We start from the raw sequence: 22937 nt of genomic DNA, 5'->3' as shown, positions 1-22937 counted from the left end.
GACCTCCCAGAGGGCTTCTATATGGAGGAAGACCGCCTGATGCTCTGTTCCGAGGGAATCGGTGCAGAGGTGTCCCCAGAGGCAACGGATGGGGTGACAGGAAGGATTCGTCACCAGCCTCAGGCCTGTCCTGGGGGGGATCCGAGGATGCCGAGGAGGGGTGGGACCCCGTTGAGACCACCCGAGGGTGTACTGTGAGCTACCCCTCGCCGAACCCGGGTGCAGGTACCCCTAACTGAGCATGCCCCATCTGCAGGGAGGACCCTGGGAGGGCAGAGGTGGCCGCAATTTGGGTTGGTAGCGTTCCAGCGACACTGCCAGGGAGAGTCGGCCAAGGTTCCCATGGCATTGACACGGAGGGACCCATTCATGGGGAACCTACACAAAAAGATTGTTCAGGGAAAACAATGGGATCTGGGAAGAGGTACTGCACACCAGCAGGGACAGGATGACCACATGGCAGCCATTGTAGACAGCGGACGCACGTGAAAACACGTGGCGACCGAGGAGCTGTTGGGAGAAGAGATGCTCAAAAAGCAGCCAGCAGAGGCTGTCTATCCTGACCCGGACGCAGTGTTCCCCCAAAGAGGTGCAGCAGCAGCTGTTCCCCAAAAAAGAGGTGGTCAGTAGGGCTGCAGGGGACATGAAGCAATCGAGGGGTTAACCACCCCCTCCAACAGAAAAAACATGTTAGCCCAGGAAAGGGTGAGGAGATAGCTCCTCCCGAGGGCCGGGCGGGGCTCAGAAAAGCCCGGGAAGCAAGGGGGAGGGGCCGGGAAGATTGCGGCCTAGCAGGCCCAAAAGCCGGGGCCTCGATTTATGAGGTGGCCGGGAATGGAGCAAGGGGGGCGGGGCGAACCGCGGCCGACAGAGGGCCCACCGAACCATAAAAATAGGTGAGTAGGGTAGGGGGGGAGAAGCGACACCTGGGGATAGGCAGATCAGGGCAAACAGAGCACCTGGGAGCCGGGGACAGGCCATAGAAGATGAGGCCTAGTCCCGGCAGAAGCCGGGGACTAAAGTAGCGGGGAAGCCAGGGAGAGACTGTGGCCAGGGAGGAGAGAAAAGACCAACCGAGGGGGAAAAGAAGGGAGGAAAAAAATGAATATAACCCCCCCAGGAGGGGGAGGGGGTTGGCTAGGAGGAACGAAGAGGCTCCCCAGGACCCCCAGCTAAGGTGGATCCCATCCCCCTGGCCACAGAAGGGAACCTAACCCTGGGGCAGGGACACAGGGACAGGGGAGTATACTCACCATCCGATATACTCACCATCCGATGTCTTCGGGCGCAGCACGGTCACCCCTTCGGCAGACTCAACACGGGAACCGTGGGAATGCCGGCAAGCCACTGCGGATGCAGTCCGTGGGGACTGGGTGACCGGCGATGGTACCGAAGTACGCGCCCGCAGGGGGGGCAACTAAAGTGGAACACGATGGAGCCCCAGCCTGCAGCAGGTATAACGGTGGAAAAAAAAAAAACGACCTGCGGAAGAGAGAAAAAAAGAATAAAAATAAACAGCAGAACCTGCAAAAAAGCAGGACAGGTCTGCCTCCTACGGACACTAGACTAAAACTGAATAGCCTCGTGCCTGTGGAGAGGGTATAGCCCACCTGGGAGGAGCCAACACTTTTTGTGTCTAGTGCCTCCTAGTGGTAGTTGGACATATACCCATGGTGCTGTGTCCCCCAATGCCATGCACGAGAAAAAAGTTTACAAAAGGATGTGACAAGGAAAGAAGGAAGAGGTAGGAGAGGTGGATCGGTTTGAGCTGCATTCTGGTTTACGAATCATTGGTACTTTTTAAAGACGTTCTTTGGTTTCATAATGACATTTTTTTAACTGCCCAGAGTGCGCCAAGCACTGCACATCTTTATGTCCGCACTTTCCTTCCCTTGTTCTCAGCATCGCTGCATCCTGGCAGGACGTTTACACGCAGAACTTCCTGTTTTCTCCAGCTGGATTTTCCATGCCTTGCTCTGTCACATTTCACAGGGCTTACCGTACTTCGCCTAGCTAACATGGAGAGGGGGATGAGACTACTGCAGAAAGAACATTGTGGCAGGCGGAACAAACCTCGAGAAACATTACAGAGCAAAAGCATGCTGGATTTGGGCAGAAAAGCCAGCAGGAAGCTGAAAAAACAAACAGGAAGTTCTGCATGTAAACATCCTGACAGTATGCCGAGAACAGGGTGAGAAAAGTGCGGACGTGGTAAACAGCTATATGGGGCAAAAATGAACAGATGAAAAAAATTAATTATGAAACTGGAAAACACCTTCAAAAGGTGACAAACACACAGGAAGCTGTAATGGTTGCCATCACCTTTGATCTTCCATATATTCTACCAGCGAGACAATAGCCTAAATTACAAAACTAGAATTTATGAAAAAGGACAGATGAAGAGAAGCGAGACAATAGCCTAAATTACAAAACTAGAATTTATGAAAAAGGACAGATGAAGAGAAGCCCCCACCACAATTTATGCGACAGGTCCTCTTTAATTTGGGTACTTGTACATGCATAGGCCCAGTTCCCACCTATATCAAGAACAGAGGCCCGACAGTGGTGGAGGATGCACTGCGCATACACAGCCATCCTCCATTAATTTCTATGGGGCCGCTGAAAATAGCCGAGCCCATTTCCATCGAGTGGGAGCGGTGGCCGGTCATTGTCGGTGCGCTCCCATTCACGTCTATGGGGAGAGCGCTTGGTGGTGGCCAGACCGGAGCCCTCCAGCCACCACTTGCAGCAGGGCTCTGTTCATGATATAGCGAGATATTCTCCTAGCGATATGCCCCCATTGTCAGAGATGAGACAACCTCTCTTCAAGCTGGCAATAGATATAAAGACCGCTAAACAAAAGTCGTGCTTGGCGAGTGTCTAAAACTCCACCGGAAAAAGTGCCGTAAGGTTTCATAAATCTGTCCATAAACCTGACAGACAGGACTTCCCAAGTCCCGGACACAATTGGGAGCTGAGCCCCTGCCAGCAGTTCTTACCTTTTTGATCATTGTGCTTTCAGTAGGATCAGTCTTAGGCTTTTTAGCTTCTGGGCCGTCTTCGGAGTCCTGACTGGTTTTCGCGACTTTCAACTTCTCCCTAATAATAATTATTGTATTTCAAATTTTAATAAATTGAAATTAAAATCAGACATCATATAATACATGATAACCTCTTTCTACCAAAGTTACAACCAGCGCTGGACCTCACATGGATCCAGAGATCTCACCAATCATCTCCTAGATTTATTTCAGACTGGCAGCTCAGGGGTATGTCCTTTCTCAGGGGCTGTGTCCTTTCTGCTGCAGTGCTCTCCCTCAAACTGTCATAGCTTCTAACAGTAGAGGAGGCTGGTGGCAGTTGACGGATGGAACTGAGCATGTGTGACCACCTCAGGGAGTTTGACAGCAAAAGAAGGTAAAGAACAAACAGCAGGTGGCGCTATGCAGATAGATTTTAATGAATAACTCAGCGGCTATGCTAAATTTGTAATTACATCCAGTTATAAAAGTGTTCAGATGCAGCTTTAAAAAAATCATTTTTCATGGGATAACCGCTTTCATCTTTGTTGATTAGGTAACAATTCAGAGTGAACAGACGAGAAGGGGGAAACCCTCCTCCCAAGAAGTGTGACATTCATCTCCATATAACTAGGGAGACTTAAAGGGGTTGTCTCGCTTCAGCAAATAACATTTATCATGTAGAGAAAATTAATACAAGCCACTTACTAATGCATTGTGATTGTCCATATTGTCTCCTTTGCTGGCTGGATTCGTTTTTCCATAATTTTTTTTAAGTCTAAAGACATGTTTTTCAAACATTTTGCACAAAGGTAAATTAAAGGGGCTGTCCGGCGGTAACCCAACACGGTTAGTGCACAACGAATGGAGCGGCCTTTCAGCTCTGTCCTCTGTGTTATTCCTGGTTCCTGCTGCTTGGAACAGCTGATCGGTGGGGATGGCTGTTGTCCGTGCATGACTTACGCCAAGTATAGGTCATCAATATATAGAACCTTGACAACCCCTTGAACATCTCCAAGCAAATAAGTTCCATGAAAGTCATACTCCCCCCTTCCTGACAATCCCCTGCCCCCATACACAGAGTGAGTATAAAGTTTCAGGGATCAGTCTAAAGCAGAGATGCCCAACCTGTGGCCCTCCAGCTGTTGCAAAACTACAACTCCCAGCAGGCCTGGACATCCTACAGCAGGGCATGACGGGGAGTTGTAGTTTTACAACAGCTGAAGGGCCACAGGTTGAGCATGCCTAGTCTAAAGGGATAATGTCCAATACAAATTGTCCATAATAGTAACAAAGCCGAAAAAAGACATCTGTCCATCCAGTTCGGCCTGTCATCCTGCAAGTAGATCCAGAGGAAGGCAAAAAAAAAAAAAAAAACTGGAGGTAGAAGCCAATTTTCCTCACTTTAGGGGAATAAAAAAAATCCTTCCCGACTCCAATCAGAATAACTCCCTGGATCAACGACCCCTCTCTAGTAGCTATAGCCTGTAATATTATTACGCTCCAGAAATACATCCAGGCCCCTCTTGTATTCCTTTTGTAATCTGTACAAAAACTACTTTTTTTTGGCCCATTTTAAATCAGGAACCCGTCTCCTCTGTGAGCAATAAGATCCTGGTTCGCACAACGTTTCCTAATCAGTTGGGAATAAATTAGCAGCATCTTATTTGTTTTGAAGGTGTCAGTAATCACAGGGGAAGGTGAAACTGGCTGATAACAGAACACCTAGCTCAGCACGGGACCCGGCTGGCACAGATACCAGCCGCTTCATGAATGGAAATAGGGCATCTGTCAGCAGATTTGTCCCTATGACACTGGCAGACCTGTTACATGTGCGTTTGGCAGCTGAAGACATCTGTGTCGGTCCCATGTTCATATGTGCCCACATTGCTGAGAAAAACAATGTTTTAATAAATGCAAATGAGCCTCTAGAAGCAATGGGGGCGTTGCCATTACACCTAGAGGCTCAGCTCTCTCTGCACTTTGAGGGACAGCCAGGGAAAAGAGCCTCTAGGTGTAATAGCAAAGCCCCCGTTGCTCCTAGAGGCTCATTTGCATATATTAAAAATAAAAAAAAATTGTCTCAGCGATGCGGGCACATATGAACATGGGACCAACACAGATGCCTTCAGCTGCCAAGCGCACGTGTAACAGGTCAGCCAGCGTCATAGGTACAAACCTGCTGACAGATGCCCTTTAAGGGGTTGGAGGAGATTATTCCCCTATAGAAGGTCACAAATTTAGACCTTAAAAAGGAAAATATACCATCTTTTCCCTCCTTGTGGAGGAGGCTGTGAGTGCAGTTTGGGTTGATTAGCGCTCCCTCACCTCTTATGGAGCATTCTCCCTAATTTATCCTTTCCCCTGAGCCTACATCCTCATCCTGCAGTTTACTGAAAAACAACCACCTTCCTCCCGCTGAGCATTATGAAGGTCATCGACTGATCCATTTTCTTTGCTCTACAGTTAACCCAAAATCTGTTCCCTTTCCCACTACATTCGAGATATTCGGTCACTCTTCCTCTACTAGTCCAGGACACACATCTTCTATTTACTCTATAATGAGCCAACCTCCATGTTCAAAGAATGCTTTAGCTGTGAGATATTTACTTTCTTACATTATAATGGCGCCCCCTGCTGTTCATTCTGTACAGTAATGTGCACGACCATCTACTGAGGTGGCCGCACATGCTCTGTTGCATCCTTCAACGGCGTAGTTTATTGGGGCTAAAAAATATTTTTTTAATTTGGTCTTTATTTTAAAAAATTCAACAGTTTTCCTTCTACAGCTTTTAGTTTTAGTGCATTCTCTACTTCACATTGAATCTGTCAAAGAACTGCTCTGTCTTTATCCATTTGATGAGAATTTTCCTTAAAGTACATTTTCCAAACTAGTACCTGGGTCTGAATACTTTTGTAATTCCATGTAATTGTAAATTCAGCATAGCCATTGAGTTGTTAAATAAGATGTATCTGTATAGCACCACCTGCTGTTTGTTCTTTTGGACATGCCCCTGAAAAACCACCCTGAACAGAATCTAGCAAAGCACTTGGGACAATGAATGGGGAGAACTCTGGATCCATGCGAGGTACAGGGCTGGTTCTAGCTCTGGATCCATGCGAGGTACAGGGCTGGTTCTAGCTCTGGATCCATGCGAAGGTACAGGGCTGGTTCTAGCTCTGGATCCATGCGAGGTACAGGGCTGGTTCTAGCTCTGGATCCATGCGAGGTACAGGGCTGGTTCTAGCTCTGGATCCATGCGAGGTACAGGGCTGGTTCTAGCTCTGGATCCATGCGAGGTACAGGGCTGGTTCTAGCTCTGGATCCATGCGAGGTACAGGGCTGGTTCTAGCTCTGGATCCATGCGAGGTACAGGGCTGGTTCTAGCTCTGGATCCATGCGAGGTACAGGGCTGGTTCTAGCTCTGGATCCATGCGAGGTACAGGGCTGGTTCTAGCTCTGGATCCATGCGAGGTACAGGGCTGGTTCTAGCTCTGGATCCATGCGAGGTACAGGGCTGGTTCTAGCTCTGGATCCATGCGAGGTACAGGGCTGGTTCTAGCTCTGGATCCATGCGAGGTACAGGGCTGGTTCTAGCTCTGGATCCATGCGAGGTACAGGGCTGGTTCTAGCTCTGGATCCATGCGAGGTACAGGGCTGGTTCTAGCTCTGGATCCATGCGAGGTACAGGGCTGGTTCTAGCTCTGGATCCATGCGAGGTACAGGGCTGGTTCTAGCTCTGGATCCATGCGAGGGTGAGGTACAGGGCTGGTTCTAGCTCTGGATGTGAGGGTGAGGTACAGGGCTGGTTCTAGCTCTGGATCCATGTGAGGGTGAGGTACAGGGCTGGTTCTAGCTCTGGATCCATGTGAGGGTGAGGTACAGGGCTGGTTCTAGCTCTGGATCCATGTGAGGGTGAGGTACAGGGCTGGTTCTAGCTCTGGATCCATGTGAGGTACAGGGCTGGTTCTAGAGATTGTCATGTATTATATGATGTCTGATTTTCAGTTTTATACTAGTCATGGGATAACCCCTGGCAGATCAGGAGTGTTACTAATATGTGCTAATGACACTACCCCACACCAGAGCCTCGGCCATGTATGTTCTGACATGGCGCTGGCGTTATTCCAGGGAATGTTAATCTTCCGCTTCCAATCTAATTCCCTAGAGGAAATCTCATTGCAGGCGGCCCATCTGTTTAGAGAGACCCCGATTATACCCAGAGATTCAGTGCAAGAAAAGGTCAGTGTTCGGCCTCCTCCACACAGATTTTTCCGCCATGGATTTCACACATTTTTACTGATTTTCTGCAGTATTTTTCTATTACATTTGTAACGCACATAATATTATGGTGTTTTCCAGGTCCTAGACAGAAGCTCACTGGAAATAAAAATGCCGTATTTACCCACACTGCGTTTTTTTTTTTTAAATGTGACAAACCTCAAAAATACACAAAAAAAAAAAAAGCATACAACTTTTCAGTAATTTACTCTACACTTTAAAGGGAACCTGTCACCGGGATTTTGGGTATAGAGCTGAGGACATGGGCTGCTAGATGGCCACTAGCACTTCCGCAATACCCAGTCCCCATAGCTCTGTGTGCTTTTATTGTGGGGGAAAAAAAACGATTTGATACATATGCAAATTACCCTGAGATGAGTCAGAGCTTGAAAATATGACTCTTCTCTGGTCACACAAGTAAGATATGACTCTTATGTTAATTTGCATATGTATCAAATTGTTTTTTTTACACAATAAAAGCACACAGAGCTATAGGGACTGGGTATTGGGGATGTGCTAGTGGCCATCTAGCAGCCCATGTCCTCAGCTCTATACCCAAAATCCAGGTGACAGGTTCCCTTTAAAGTAGCAAAAAATGTTAAAAATACTGCGTGTGAAGCCAGCTCTACCCTGTACAGTATAAACGCGAGAATATTTACAAAGGGAAATTCTGGTTTCAGGAATAACTTTTTAATTAATCATGAAAAGGTATAATTTTTCAATATACCTCCAATTTTTATTTCAAGATCTCCGCTTGCTGTCACTAAATGTTAATGGATGCCTTATATTGTAAAGGTAATGAACAGTATCCCCCGACAGTAAACTATGAAGGTTTCTATTACCCAGAGGTGAGCCCCAATGAGTCTGCTTAAAATGACTGTCGAGTCATTGAAAAATGAAGGGCAAGTCTGTACCTAGAAGTATTGATTACTTGCTGATTTTTTCCCCCTCAGATTTGGATGTTTGGCTACTTTTTCGCTTCGCTATGCTCACGCTGTGATCCGTGACTACAGGTTAGCTCCAGTGCCCATAGGGAGTCTGAGGCAGTCTAAGACACACCTCCTTGTCTCATGATTGGTTCTGGTTGCTGCCCTCTCCAGCTCTGATTGGCTGCTGCTGTGTATAAACACAAGCCCCCCCCCCCAGCTCACCAGAGCATGGAGAAAATGACTATAATACACTGATGTCTAAACCACCAGGGGAAGCAGGCAAATAAGACGTAGAACAGGGGGCCCGGAGGGTCCCTTTAACTTACTCAACAAACTCATGCTCTCCAAGGTCAGCGAACATGTATCCGTGATAGCCAAAAACATCCCCCATGAAAAACTTGATGCCCCTTTTGTGGCAGATCTGGTTCACCTTCACTAGAAGGTCCCGGGAACAGCAGGTCAGACATACCTGGAAAGACAGAAGAGACAATGAGAGGGCTGAGATCTGTAATAAACGGTCTAATAGACAGACTCGCAGACAGAGGCTGGTGGGGTAGGAAGGAGACCCACAGAGGGGAATCACCCCTTTACCCTTCCACACTCTACTCAAAGGGGTTGGCCCAGCACTAGGATATGCCACCCATGTCTGATAGGTGCAGGTCCCACCTCTGGAGAACAGAGCCCGAAAAGGAGAACAGCTGTGCATGCTTGGCCGCCCTGCATTCATTTCTCTGGGACAGACGAAAATAACCAAGCACTTGGCTCTGCCATTTCCATCACCCCCATAGAAGTGGATGGAGACCAGACTTTATAAACTACTTGGAAGTTTTCCACTTCTAGTCCTGGCCTACTGGAAACTGCAATGCAAAACCACTGTGGACTCGGCGTGACCATAACTTCCTCACCTCCAAGTCATGACATATTGATAGGATAAGCCGTATTTAAGAACACTTTGCTGCACAGTGGCGTCCAGTCACCCGCTATGCAGGGAACCACAGCACAGCTCTATTCACGTGAATGGCGCCGGCTGCAGTTCCCTGCACAGTGGGGTATCCTGGAGCATGGTTGTGGCTGCAAAGATGAATCAGTGCTGCAGATCCTTCAATCTCAGGATCCGAGGGGGTCCCTATGATATGCCACCACTTTACAAGAAGGGAATACCCCGTTAAAAGGATTTTCCAATACTTAGATACTCAAGATAGGTCATCAATATCACATTGATGGGGGGCCAGACACTGGTGCCAAAAACTATACAGTGGGTGGAAGGCTCTTGTCCACTGGTTTGTTTCTGGCTCCAGCCCAGGGGTAGGCAACCTCCACCTGTTCTAAAACTACAACTCCCAAAAAGCATAGTTCCTCTATTTTTCATCAGAACTTTCATAGAAATGAACGGAGCATGCTGGGAATTGTAGTTTCACAACAGCTGGAGTGCTGAAGGTTGCCGACCCCTGCTCTAGCCTATTGAAGCTCAGCTCTTGTTCACTAGAATGGGAGCCAAGCTGCAGTACCCCTGCACGGCCACTACACAGTGAACAGAGCCGTCTGCTTCCAGCTCCGTCCACTGTATGTTTTCCGACTCCTTCGGTGAACAGCCGATTGGTGTGTGTGTGCCGGTGTCAGACCCGCACCGATCTGATATCGATGACTTATCCTGAGGAGAGACCATCAATAGGAAAGTAACCAGAAAACCCTTTGAAAAGGTTATTTCCCCAGGACTGAAGGCCTACCCTAAGGCCTGATGCACACGACCGTATGTATTTTGCGGTCCGCAAAAAATAGATTCACCAAAAATACGGATGACATCAGTCTGCATTCCGTATTTTGAACAGCTGGCCCGGGATAGAACAGTCCTATCCTTGTCCGTAATGCGGACAATAATAAGACATTTTCTATTTTTTTGCGGAACGGAAATGGAATGCACACGCAGTTTCTCCCGTTGTTTTTTTTTGCGGACCCATTGAAATTAATGGTTCTGTATACGGTCCACAAAAAATAAAAAATAAATAAAAACACGGAACGGACACGGAATGAAAATACGCTCGTGTGCATGAGGCCTAATACTGGAAGATAAGTAACGCAATCTAAGTGAGGTATACATATAAAGCTGTCTGCAATGAGCTCCTGGACACAATCAAGATGGGCACATACAAAAAATATAACCCCCCCCCCCGGCAGCTTCCTGTTGTTACGCTCTACTTCCTCCCAGACACAAAAATCTGGCACAGGGCTGAAAAAGGGAGCGGGAGCGTTTATTATCAAGACAGGCGTCCCTGTCAACACTCGGACGGCGTGGACTCGGAAAATGGTGCTTCCTCTCATAACAATGAGCGGCTACCATTGTTCTCCCCGCACACAGAGACCGCACGTGCACCCAAGTATTATGTGCCTCCTCTCGCAAACTGAGCTTTTCATTGCCTCTATTAAGGGATAAACATGTGTGACCCTTACATCTAGATTTTAGGAAATCACATTCACAGCAGTGCCCTAATATAATAAACTATATAACTCCCAAGAGCCGAGTGGTCACTGCGGCCAGAAGACTGCCTAGATATTGTCAGGACCCTGCCCCCGTGTCCGTACACCTCTCTTCACATTTTTTTGGCTACATCGATGCCATGTCTTCCATAGACAAGTCATTGACTCCAACTATATAAAAAAAATTATAGATTTAATTTACTGTGCCCCTCATCGTAGGAAAGCATAGTAGATTAGGACTTTCTATATAATGCTGATGAGGGGTACTCTTTTGGTGTATTATGGGGGTATGGGAACTATAGACACGGTTTGCATGCACGCTGGGAGCTTTCCAGGTGCACACCTGTCAAGTGTGGAATTAACCAGATGTAAGCTGAGGCACAATTGGGCATAGGGATCATGAGACAGCCCCAGTAAGGACCGTTCATGAACCTACAACATTAAAAGGGGCTCTGCACTTTGTTTAAACTGATGGACCCCCCGCCAATCAGCTGTTTGAGAAGGAAGCGGCGCTCCAGCAATGCCGCGGCCTTCTCACTGTTTACTGCAGGTCAGTGACGTCACGACTTGTATCAACTGGCCTGGGCGGGGGTAAGCTCCATTCAAGGGAACGGAGCTTAGCTGCGCCAGGCCAGTGATACTAGTCGTTACGTCACTGGTCCAGCGGTAAACAGAGAGAAGGCTGCAGCGCTGCTGGAGCGCCGCTTCCTTCTCAAACAGCTGATCGGCGAGGGTCCCGGGTGTCGTACCCTCGCCGATCAAATGCTGATGATCTATCCAGAGGATAGATCATCAGTTTAAACAAAGTGCAGAAGCCATTTCACTGGAGTCAAAAGCTGCTAAAGAAACCCGCTCCTCATCTAGAGCAGGGATCAGCAACCTACGGCCCTCCAGCTGTGGTGCAACTACAACGCTCAGCATGCTTCATTCACTTCTATGAGTTCCAAGAACAGCCAAGCAAGTGTGCATACTGGAAGTCATAGTTTCCCCACCGCTGGAGTTCTGCATAGTGCTAATGCCAGCTCCAGAGGACCCAACAATAGGATTACAATATGCAAATTTACTTTCTTTCCCATTGCAGTGGCATCAGACACTTGCGGTTCTCAATGCAGATTACAGTTCATTAAGGGAACTTCCATAATCAAGTGATCAAGTTAACATCAGGATGCTCATGTAACAAAAATGGACTGACCAAAGCAGGCAACCCCTTTAACCACTTCAACCCCGCTAGCTGAAACCCCCTTCATGACCAGAGCACTTTTTACACTTCGGCACTACACTCCTTTCACCGTTTATCGCTCGGTCATGCAACTTACCACCCAAATGAATTTTACCTCCTTTTCTTCTCACTAATGGAGCTTTCATTTGGTGGTATTTTATTGCTGCTGACATTTTTACTTTTTTTGTTATTAATCGAAATGTAACGATTTTTTTGCAAAAAAATGAAATTTTTCACTTTCAGCTGTAAAATTTTGCAAAAAAACGACATCCATATATAAATTTTTCGCTAAATTTATAGTTCTACATGTCTGATAAAAAAAAAATGTTTGGGCAAAAAAAAATGGTTGGGCAAAAAAAAATGGTTTGGGTAAAAGTTATAGCGTTTACAAACTATGGTACAAAAATGTGAATTTCCGCTTTTTGAAGCAGCTCTGACTTTCTGAGCACCTGTCATGTTTCCTGAGGTTCTACAATGCCCAGACAGTACAAACACCCCACAAATGACCCCATTTCGGAAAGTAGACACCCTAAGGTATTCGCTGATGGGCATAGTGAGTTCATAGAACATTTTATTTTTTGTCACAAGTTAGCGGAAAATGATGATGATTTTTTATTTTTATTTTTTTCTTACAAAGTCTCATATTCCACTAACTTGCGACAAAAAATAAAACATTCTAGGAACTCGCCATGCCCCTCACGGAATACCTTGGGGTGTCTTATTTCCAAAATGGGGTCACTTGTGGCGTAGTTATACTGCCCTGGCAATTTAGGGGCCCAAATGTGCGAGAAGTACCTTGCAATCAAAATCTGTAAAAAATGGCCTGTGAAATCCGAAAGGTGCACTTTGGAATATGTGCCCCTTTGCCCACCTTGGCTGCAAAAAAAAGTTGGGGAATGTGTTTTGGGGTGCCATTTTACATATAACCATGCTGGGTGAGAGAAATATCTTGGCAAAAGACAACTTTCCTATTTTTTTATACAAAGTTGGCATTTGACCAAGATATTTTTCTCATCCAGCATGGGTATATGTAAAATGACACCCCAAAACACATTGCCCAACTTCTCCTGAGTACGGCGATACCAGATGTGTGACACTTTTTTGCAGCCTAGATGCGCAAAGGGGCCCAAATTCCTTTTAGGAGGGCATTTTTAGACATTTGGATCCCAGACTTCTTCTCACACTTTCGGGCCCCTAAAAAGCCAGGGCAGTATAAATACCCCACATGTGACCCCACTTTGGAAAGAAGACACCCCAAGGTATTCAATGAGGGGCATGGAGAGTTCCTAGAAATTTTTTATTTTTTGCATAAGTTAGCGGAAATTGATTTTTTTTGTTTTTTTCTCACAAAGTCTCACTTTCCGCTAACTTAGGACAAACATTTCAATCTTTCATGGACTCAATATGCCCCTCACGGAATACCTCGGGGTGTCTTCTTTCCGAAATGGGGTCACATGTGGGGTATTTATACTGCCCTGGCTTTTTAGGGGCCCTAAAGCGTGAGAAGAAGTCTGGAATATAAATGTCTAAAAATGTTTACGCATTTGGATTCTGTGAGGGGTTTGGTGAGTTCATGGGAGATTTTATTTTTTGACACAAGTTGGTAGAATATGAGACTTTGTAAGAAAAAACAAACAAAAAATTTTCGCTAACTTGTGCCAAAAAAAATGTCTGAATGGAGCCTTACCAGGGGGGGGGGGGTGATCACCCATATAGACTCCCTGATCACCCCCCCGTCATTGATCACCCCCCTGGTAAGGCTCCATTCAGACGTCCGTATGATTTTTACGGATCCATGGATCGGATCCGCAAAACACATGCGGACGTCTGAATGGAGCCTTACAGGGGGGTTATCAATGACAGGGGGTGATCACCCCCCTGTCACTGATCACCCCCCCTGTAAGGCTCCATTCAGACATCCGCATGATTTTTACGGATCCATGGATACATGGATCGGATCCACAAAACACATGTGGACGTCTGAATGGAGCCTTACAGGGGGGTGATCAATGACAGGGGGGTGATCAGGGAGTGTATATGGGTGATCACCCGCCTGTCATTGATCACCCCCCTGTAAGGCTCCATTTAGACGTCCGTATGCGTTTTGCGGATCCGATCCATGTATCCGTGGATCCGTAAAAATCATACGGACGTCTGAACGGAGCCTGACAGGGGGGGTGATCAATGACAGGGCGGTGATCAATGACAGGGGGGTGATCAGGGAGTTTATATGGGGTGATCAGGGGTTTATAAGGGGTTAATAAGTGACACCGGGGGGGGGGGGGGGGTGTGTAGTGTAGTGTTTGGTGCGACTGTACTGACCTACCTGAGGCCTCTGGTGGTCGATCCTAACAAAAGGGACCACCAGAGGACCAGGTAGGAGGTATATTAGACGCTGTTATGAAAACAGCGTCTAATATACCTGTTAGGGGTTAAAAAATTCGGATCTCCAGCCTGCCAGCGAGCGATCGCCGCTGGCAGGCTGGAGATCCACTTGCTTACCTTCCGTTCCTGTGCGCGCGTTCACAGGAAATCCCGGCCCTCGCGAGATGACGCATATATGCATGACTCTGCGCAGGGCCGCCACCTCCGGACCGCACATCTGCGTTAGGCGGTCCGGAGGTGGTTAAACAGCACACTGGTGGATGATTTTAGTAACTGCCCAGAATACGGATTTTAGTGGGTTAGAGTAGACGATGATACTCACTGCATCAAAATCCTTAAAGAAGTCTTCCTCTTTCTCCTCAATGTTGTCTTTATTCACTGTCACCTCTACCATCGGATTGAGATTCTGCGCCCGCACCAGGGAGGCTTCTGCTCTGTTGCAACCAAGAGATCCAGTTGGGATCAGGAACTGAGCGCGGGAGTCCTCCTCACATACCTAAAATAACAACTTGTGGTTATCGGCTGTCATGGACAACCTACATCCCGTTACAACCACAAAGATCGGCGAGAATATGCTATGGTCAATAGGAAGGCTTCCTTTGTCACCCTATTGGGGCACCCCACCCTAGAATGACAGGGGCATCTATGGCAGCCAGAAGCTCCAGGGCTGCCACTGGTAGGGATATATGGGGGTCATTTATCAAACTGGCGTAAAGTAGAACTAGCTTAGTTGCCCATAGCACACCATAGCAAACTTTTCCACTTTGGAAAATCAAAGGTGGAATCTGATTGGTTGCTATGGGCAACTAAACCAGTTCTACTTTACACCAGCTTGATAAATGACCCCAATAGTTCCTACTGTAAGAATTGTATAGTAAAAGTACAATAAAGTAATGAAAGTCTATAGGGCAGTAAAAGTTCATTTTCCTCAGGCAATGTGGGACCTTAAAGAGGACCCCCCCCCCCCCCTGCAGATGCTGCCACCCTAACAGTTTTTTTTTTTTTCAAAATATCGCTCCTATGCCCCGCTGTAGTTTTCCGACTAAGTATGTTAATACTGAGCATCGGTACAGGGAGGAGGAGACCCCAGGGTTTCTCAATGGGTGTCTCCTTCTCCTTGGCTGTGACGCTCTCTGCAGTGAGAAACCCTGGCGTCTGGGAGAAGGAGACACCCATTGAGAAACCCTGGGGTCTCTTCCTCTCTGTACCGATGCTCAGTATTAACATACTTAGTGGGAAAACTACCGTTTTAAAAAGGCAGGGTGGCAGCATCAGCAGGGGGGTACCCCGCAAGTAAAGGCACTGTATTTATCTAGAATAAACAAAAACATGAAAGGTCCTCTTTAAGGAGAAATTTAAAAAAAAAAAAAAAAAAAAAAAAAAATGGAGAAATAACTTTTTTCACTTTTAAAGATGATCTCACACCCCCTCCCCAATCCAATAAAAGTTTGTTCCATCTGCCTATTAGGGTTAACCCTAACCTAATTTCTATAGAGGAAGCGCTAGCAGCATGGACGCCATTTTTCAATGCATCAGGTGATTGTCGAGGTTATATATAGTATATGAAGAAATAACTTCAAAAATATGTTTCTAGCTACAAAAAAAAAAAAAAAAAAAGAGCGGGGGGAATTTTTGCCTATGGGATGCATTCTACGAAATCCTAAAAGCGCAGGAAGCCACAGGGAATTTGACGTTTCCTCTCCTGCCCTATTTTTGGAGCTGCTGTTGGGAGGGGTTCCATTAATTACCAGATATTAGGGAAATGCTGATTATGCAATAATGTAATATTTTGGGCAGCAGCTGATTGTCTTATACTAGAACTGGAAGCTAAGAGGGCCCCCTTGTGGCAGATTTCAAGAACACACTATGCCCAGAAGTGGAGACAGGACAATGCAGCCAATGATAAGGCCGGGTAATCCTCCTGAGCAGTCGTCAGCTATATAACGGGATTGGTCAGGATTGGTCAGGATTGTTCACCACTGATGTTTCTGTGTGCGTTACATTTCAGGGGAATACTATTTCTTCTTATGGAGAGCATGCAAACAGCGTGAAAAGTCTTATAGGCCAGGCAAGGCCCCTATGGAATTCTAGAAAGAGGATATGCACCCCCAGAATGCCCGGGCCCCTTCTCTAGAGCATACTTACTTGCTCCCCGGAACCCACATCTCTCTGGATCCCTGCATGGACGCCGATGCATCTGCCCGTTGCTCTGATCAAAACATCCGGCAACGTGGGAGCAGCCAATAGCAGGCGGCGACGGTAACCAGCCACCCTGGCATCGCAGGTGACACTAGGAAGGGTGATCACCATCGTGGCCTGCTATTGGCTGCTCCCGCCATCATCGGATGTTTTGATCTGTTCGACGGGAAGGTGCAGCGGTGGCCATGCAGGGATCGGTAGGGACGAGGGTGCCAGGGAGCAGGTAAGTATGCTCTAGATGAGGGGCCCGTGCATTCTGGGGGTTGGATAACCCCTTTAAGCCAGCATCTGATCTGCAGGCAGCTGAGATTGGGGCGATTGCCCCTCATCAGTGCAGAGCAGAGAGTACTGGCTTAACTGGGCGACAGGCGTAGGTCTGTGGTATGTATTCTACGCGGCTGTCCATACATTTCACTGGTTGCCATGTAATACATCACTTCCAGACGTGCAGCCACCAGCAAAATCAGGAGATCACTGGGTTCAGCAGAAATTCACTGACAGCAAGCAGAGTTACAGTTAAAAAAAAGCCATACAGGTGAAAAAAATCTATTTAAAGTGGTTTTCTGGGATTTTCATATTGATGGCCTATTCTTAGGATAGACCATCAATATGAGATTGGCCGGGGTCCGACTCCCAACAGCTCCACCGATCAGCTGCATGCCACAGAGGTCCATGAGTGTCGCGGCCTCTTACTAGGCCGGTGATGTCACATTCATTGGTTACGTGGCCTGGGCACAGCAGAGTCCCATTCAAGTGAATGGGGTTGAGCTGCAATACCAATCACGGCCACTATCCATTGGACGGCGCTGTGCATGGTGAGCTGCAAGGAGGCCACAGTGCTCATCAGGGCTTCCTTGAAAATACAAGTAGAGCCTCCTGAAATGTGACCCCCCCCCCACACTTACAAGAGAATGGGTTAAGCATAGGCTCATTTTGTAATAAATCACATCTCATAACTGTAGGCTTCTTCTCCCACCTCCTGATGATCCATCATGGTCAGTCCCTTCACTCCTGCCAGGATGAGATTCTTGGCCACTTCAGCGCCCAGTCCCCGCAGCCCCACCAGGAGGACCTTAGATGTTCTGAGCCTGCAGAGGAGAAGACACGAAGGTTTAGCCTGACTACGACTACGGATACCACTCTTACAGGACAGCAAGTCTTTGCCTGCCTAAATCCAGACTATGGCTTCACGTACAAGAAAATTCCTTTAATCCAGCATTGAGGGAATCAAGAAGCATCTGATTCTCGGTGGATTTTCTCATTTATCTAGAGCCCCAACCATACAATTTGCCCTCTACCACACTAAAGGGGGGCTCTGAGATTAGTGTAAAAATAAAAACAGCGGTCTCCTTTCCAAGAAGCAAGCGAATAGGCTTGAGATGCAGTGTCAGAAATGTCTCACCCATCATCGGCACTCCGGTCCACTGTGCAGCTCTTTTCTCCTCTGGCTATAATCCCTGCTGGACCGGAGGAGGCGTCACCACTGCCAGCCAATCACTGGTCTCAATGGTGACAAGTGCAGGCAACGGAGCACTGGCGACAGCCAAAGTATTTTTTATTTTTTAATTAAATCCCTGCCTGCCAATATTAAGAGCTGCTTTCACACTAGGGCTGCAGTAAACGATTATTTCTATCTAGTGTTCTATCGATTATTTGACGATTAATCGAGTAATCCAATAAATAAAAGGAATTAATAGACCGTTTTCCTTTATAAAAACTCACCAGAACCCCTGCCATCAGCCCTGAACACCCTTCGTCCCCCACTGCCACCAGATCAGCCCCTCCATGTCCCCCACTGCCACCAGATCAGCCCCTCCATGTCCCCCACTGCCACCAGATCAGCCCCTCCATGTCCCCCACTGCCACCAGATCAGCCCCTCCATGTCCCCCACTGCCACCAGATCAGCCCCTCCATGTCCCCCACTGCCACCAGATCAGCCCCTCCATGTCCCCCACTGCCACCAGATCAGCCCCTCCATGTCCCCCACTGCCACCAGATCAGCCCCTCCATGCCACCAGATCAGCCCCTCCATGTCCCCCACTGCCACCAGATCAGCCCCTCCATGTCCCCCACTGCCACCAGATCAGCCCCTCCATGTCCCCCACTGCCACCAGATCAGCCCCTCCATGTCCCCCACTGCCACCAGATCAGCCCCTCCATGTCCCCCACTGCCACCAGATCAGCCCCTCCATGTCCCCCACTGCCACCAGATCAGCCCCTCCATGTCCCCCACTGCCACCAGATCAGCCCCTCCATGTCCCCCACTGCCACCAGATCAGCGCCTCCATGTCGCCCACTGCCACCAGATCAGCCCCTCCATGTCCCCCACTGCCACCAGATCAGCCCCTCCATGTCCCCCACTCCCATCTGCCCCTCCATTGCCAGCTGTCCCCCTTCAGTACCATGTCCCCAGCGCCAGTGAAGTAAAATACTTACCTTTCCTGTAGGGGCGCCGGTCCTCTTCTACTCTGCGCGCTGCACTGGATCCCGAGATCACACAGCGTCGGGTCATATTGCGTGCTTATGTGTACTATGACCTGATGATGTGTCAGAATCCAGTGCAGCGCGGTACGGGCCGGCAGGTGACCACGGAGCGTTAAGTAATAGAAAGCGATTCACTCCCGCTCCGAGGTCACATGACACAAACGAATCCTCGATGCAAAAAATTAGCATTGAGAATTTTTTTTTGTGTTGAATTACTCGATTCAATCGAGTAATCGTTTCAGCCCTATTTCACACATTCAGTGTTTGATCAGCGATTGAGTCAAAACCAGTTGCAGGTCAAAAACACAGAACAGGAGCAGATCTCGCCATCATATGGTCATTCTTTTAGGCCCCTTTCACACAGGCGAGATTTCCGCGCGGGTGCAATGTGTGAGGTGAACGTATTGCACCTGCACTGAATCCGGACCCATTCATTTCTATGGGGCTGTGCACATTAGGGGTGATTTTCACGCATCACTTGTACGTTGCATGAAAATCGCAGCATGCTCTATATTGTGCGTTTTCTCGCAATGCAGGCCCCATAGAAGTGAATGGGGCTGCGTGAAAGCAAGTGTGGATGCGGTGCGATTTTCACGCACGGTTGCTAGGAGACGATCGGGATGGGGACCCGATCATTATTATTTTCCCTTATAACATGGTTATAAGGGAAACGTATAGCATTCTGAATACAGAATGCCTAGTACAATAGCGCTGGAGGGGTTAAAAAGAAAACATTAAACTCACCTCATCCACTTGTTCGCGCAGCCGGCATCTCTTCTGTCTTCTTTTTTGAGGACCTGGAAGAAAAGGACCTTTGGTGATGTCACTGTGCTCATCACATGATCCATCACCATGGTGATGGACCATGTGATGAGCGCAGTGACATCACCAAAGGTCCTTAAAGAAGAAAGAAGACAAGCCGGGCTGCGAGAACAAGTGGATGAGGGGAGTTTATTTTTTAATTTTTGTTTTTTAACCCCTCCATCCCTAATTTACTTTGCATTCTGTATTAAGAAAGCTATTATTTTCCCTTATAACTATGTTATAAGGGAAAATAACATTTACACAACACTGATCCCAAACCTGAACTTCTGTGAAGAAGTCTGGGCTCGGGTCTGGGTACCAAACATGCCAAATTTTCTCACCCGCGTGCAAAACGCATTAAAACGTTTTGCACTCGCACAGGGAAGTGGAAGTGTGTAAGAGGCCCTAGTTTTGGTTCAAACTCACTGATGTGTGAAATTAGGCTTAAAGAGGACCTTTCACTACAATAAAAAATCTAAACTAAGCATACAGACATGGAGAGCGGCGCCCAGGGATCTCCCTGCACCTACTATTATCCCTGGGCACCGCTCCGTTCTCCCGGTATAGGCTCCGGTATCTTCATATGTTCGGCTCAACTGGGTGGAGCCTGCCGGCGTCTCCTTCTCCCAGGCTGTAGCGCTGTCCAATCGCAGCGCTCAGGCTATGAGCTGAGCGCTGCGATTGGCCAGCACTACAGCCTGGGAGAAGGAGACGCCGGCAGGCTCCACCCAGTTGAGCCGAACATATGAAGATACCGGAGCGGCGCCCAGGGATAATAGTAAGTGCAGGGAGATCCCTGGGCGCCGCTCTACATGTCTGTATACTTAGTTTAGATTTTTTATTGTAGTGAAAGGTCCTCTTTACAGGGGGTCCCCGGCTCACAGAACCCCTTTAAATATAATAAAAAATAAATAAAATAAAAAATGTACTTTTCTGCACAATCCCAAGCTGGCAGCCACGGTTCCTACAGTGAGTCCAAGTACGGTGGTATAAGTAATAAGGCCCACCAAGGAGGTCTCCACAAGAGAATAGAGGTCCTGTGTGGTCACCTGAAGTGAACATTTACTAGGGGGTCTCAACCAGGGCTCCGACTTCAGATGACCCCCTGTCAGGGCCTGGAGAATTTATCTTCTTTTACATCAGTTTTCTGGTGAAAAAAAACTGACAAATCAATGGCAGATTTCCTACTAGGCGCATGGACTGCCGGCGGGTGCGCCGCGTCATAAAACGGCGGTCTATGATAAATTCCCCCTGGCCTCTTGACCATAGACGTGGTCATCCCCATGTGCTATCCAGACACCATTGAAGGCTGGGGCTACACGGCGATCTTGGTCATGGCACTCACTGCACAATCGCGGTGTAGCAGTGCGGCCATCGATTTGGGTATTCCAGCAGAAAGACAAGGTGTCCCCTATCCACAGTGTATGTCAAGAACGGCTGATGGGGGAGGTCTGACCTCCACTGATCACAAGGCTCCTGTCTGAATGGAGCAGTGGTCGCGCACAAGCGCTGCAGCTCCACTGAGAGTCAATGGGACTGCCGTTTATAGCGCGGTGCTATCTTCAGCAGTCCCATAGAGTCTGAATGGAATGACAGCGCACGTACTTGACCACCGCTCCATTTAACAGGGACCAGTGGACGCCCATTCTTGTAAAGATGTGGCTGGCAATGCTGTGCACCTCAGGGCAGCACACCATGCACTATACCGCACCTCAGGGCAGCACACCATGCACTATACCGCACCTCAGGGCAGCACACCATGCACTATACCGCACCTCAGGGCAGCACACCATGCACTATACCGCACCTCAGGGCAGCACACCATGCACTATACCGCACCTCAGGGCAGCACACCATGCACTATACCGCACCTCAGGGCAGCACACCATGCACTATACCGCACCTCAGGGCAGCACACCAGGCACTATACCGCACCTCAGGACAGCACACCAGGCACTATACCGCACCTCAGGACAGCACACCATGCACTGCACCTCTGGGCAGCACACCATGCACTATACCGCACCTCTGGGCAGCACACCATGCACCGCACCTCAGGGCAGCACACCATGCACCGCACCTCAGGGCAGCACACCATGCACCGCACCTCAGGGCAGCACACCATGCACTATACCGCACCTCAGGGCAGCACACCATGCACTATACCGCACCTCAGGGCAGCACACCATGCACTATACCGCACCTCAGGGCAGCACACCATGCACTATACCGCACCTCAGGGCAGCACACCATGCACTATACCGCACCTCAGGGCAGCACACCATGCACTATACCGCACCTCAGGGCAGCACACCATGCACTATACCGCACCTCAGGGCAGCACACCATGCACTATACCGCACCTCAGGGCAGCACACCATGCACTATACCGCACCTCAGGGCAGCACACCAGGCACTATACCGCACCTCAGGGCAGCACACCATGCACTGCACCTCTGGGCAGCACACCATGCACTGCACCTCTGGGCAGCACACCATGCACAGCACCTCTGGGCAGCACACCATGCACCGCACCTCTGGGCAGCACACCATGCACCGCACCTCTGGGCAGCACACCATGCACCGCACCTCAGGGCAGCACACCATGCACCGCACCTCAGGGCAGCACACCATGCACCGCACCTCAGGGCAGCACACCATGCATTGCACCACACATCCATGATTCCACTATCACAATCACCTCCTCTGAGCCTCCAGCCCCCAGAGGCGGATCTGCCGGTCATACTGCGCGGCCTCCTCCTCACTGATCACCGCCTCCTCCTTTTCCACCATCTTTTTCCCGGTTCACACGCGCCGAATGAATGGACGACAACAGGGGGCGTGGCCAGCCGACGTCACTACCCGCCCGCCGGACCAGATGACCTTCTCCTGCCCGCCCTTTCCTCTCCGTGTCATGTGACTTATTGCCGCCTTGTGATTGGTCTGTAGAGAAGTTGGTCCGTGTACAGGGAGATTGTCATGCAGACCAATCTGCTGTAAAGAGTAGTGAATTGTCGGACGGTTTTTACCCAATAGCAAACATGGCTTCGTTTCTGTCAGTTCTCTTTTGACCCCTTTAGATCAGGATCAGCATAAGCTGGTGCTAAACGTGTTTTAGTGGCGCCCTCTGGCGGCAGTG

The 22937-nt window shown here is 48.6% G+C and overlaps 1 protein-coding gene across 1 annotated transcript in view; it reads right to left on the bottom strand.

The window, feature by feature from the left end:
• The window catches only part of SAE1 (SUMO1 activating enzyme subunit 1), a 46821-nt gene extending 24158 nt beyond the window's left edge, over positions 1 to 22663 (bottom strand). The window contains exons 1-5 of the mRNA XM_044268479.1: positions 22500 to 22663; positions 17486 to 17597; positions 14633 to 14806; positions 8558 to 8700; positions 3000 to 3099 (exon numbers count right to left, since the gene is read on the bottom strand). Of these exons, the coding sequence (XP_044124414.1) occupies positions 3000 to 3099; positions 8558 to 8700; positions 14633 to 14806; positions 17486 to 17597; positions 22500 to 22591 (621 nt within the window). The 5' untranslated portion in view covers positions 22592 to 22663. The remainder of the gene's footprint in view (positions 1 to 2999; positions 3100 to 8557; positions 8701 to 14632; positions 14807 to 17485; positions 17598 to 22499) is intronic.
• Positions 22664 to 22937: the final 274 nt, after the last annotated feature.

The sequence above is a fragment of the Bufo gargarizans genome, chromosome 9 (assembly GCF_014858855.1).
Source record: "Bufo gargarizans isolate SCDJY-AF-19 chromosome 9, ASM1485885v1, whole genome shotgun sequence".
Taxonomy (NCBI): Eukaryota; Metazoa; Chordata; class Amphibia; order Anura; family Bufonidae; genus Bufo; species Bufo gargarizans.
The sequence above is the reverse complement of the archived record's forward strand: the minus strand, read 5'-3'. Positions and strand labels throughout refer to the sequence as shown.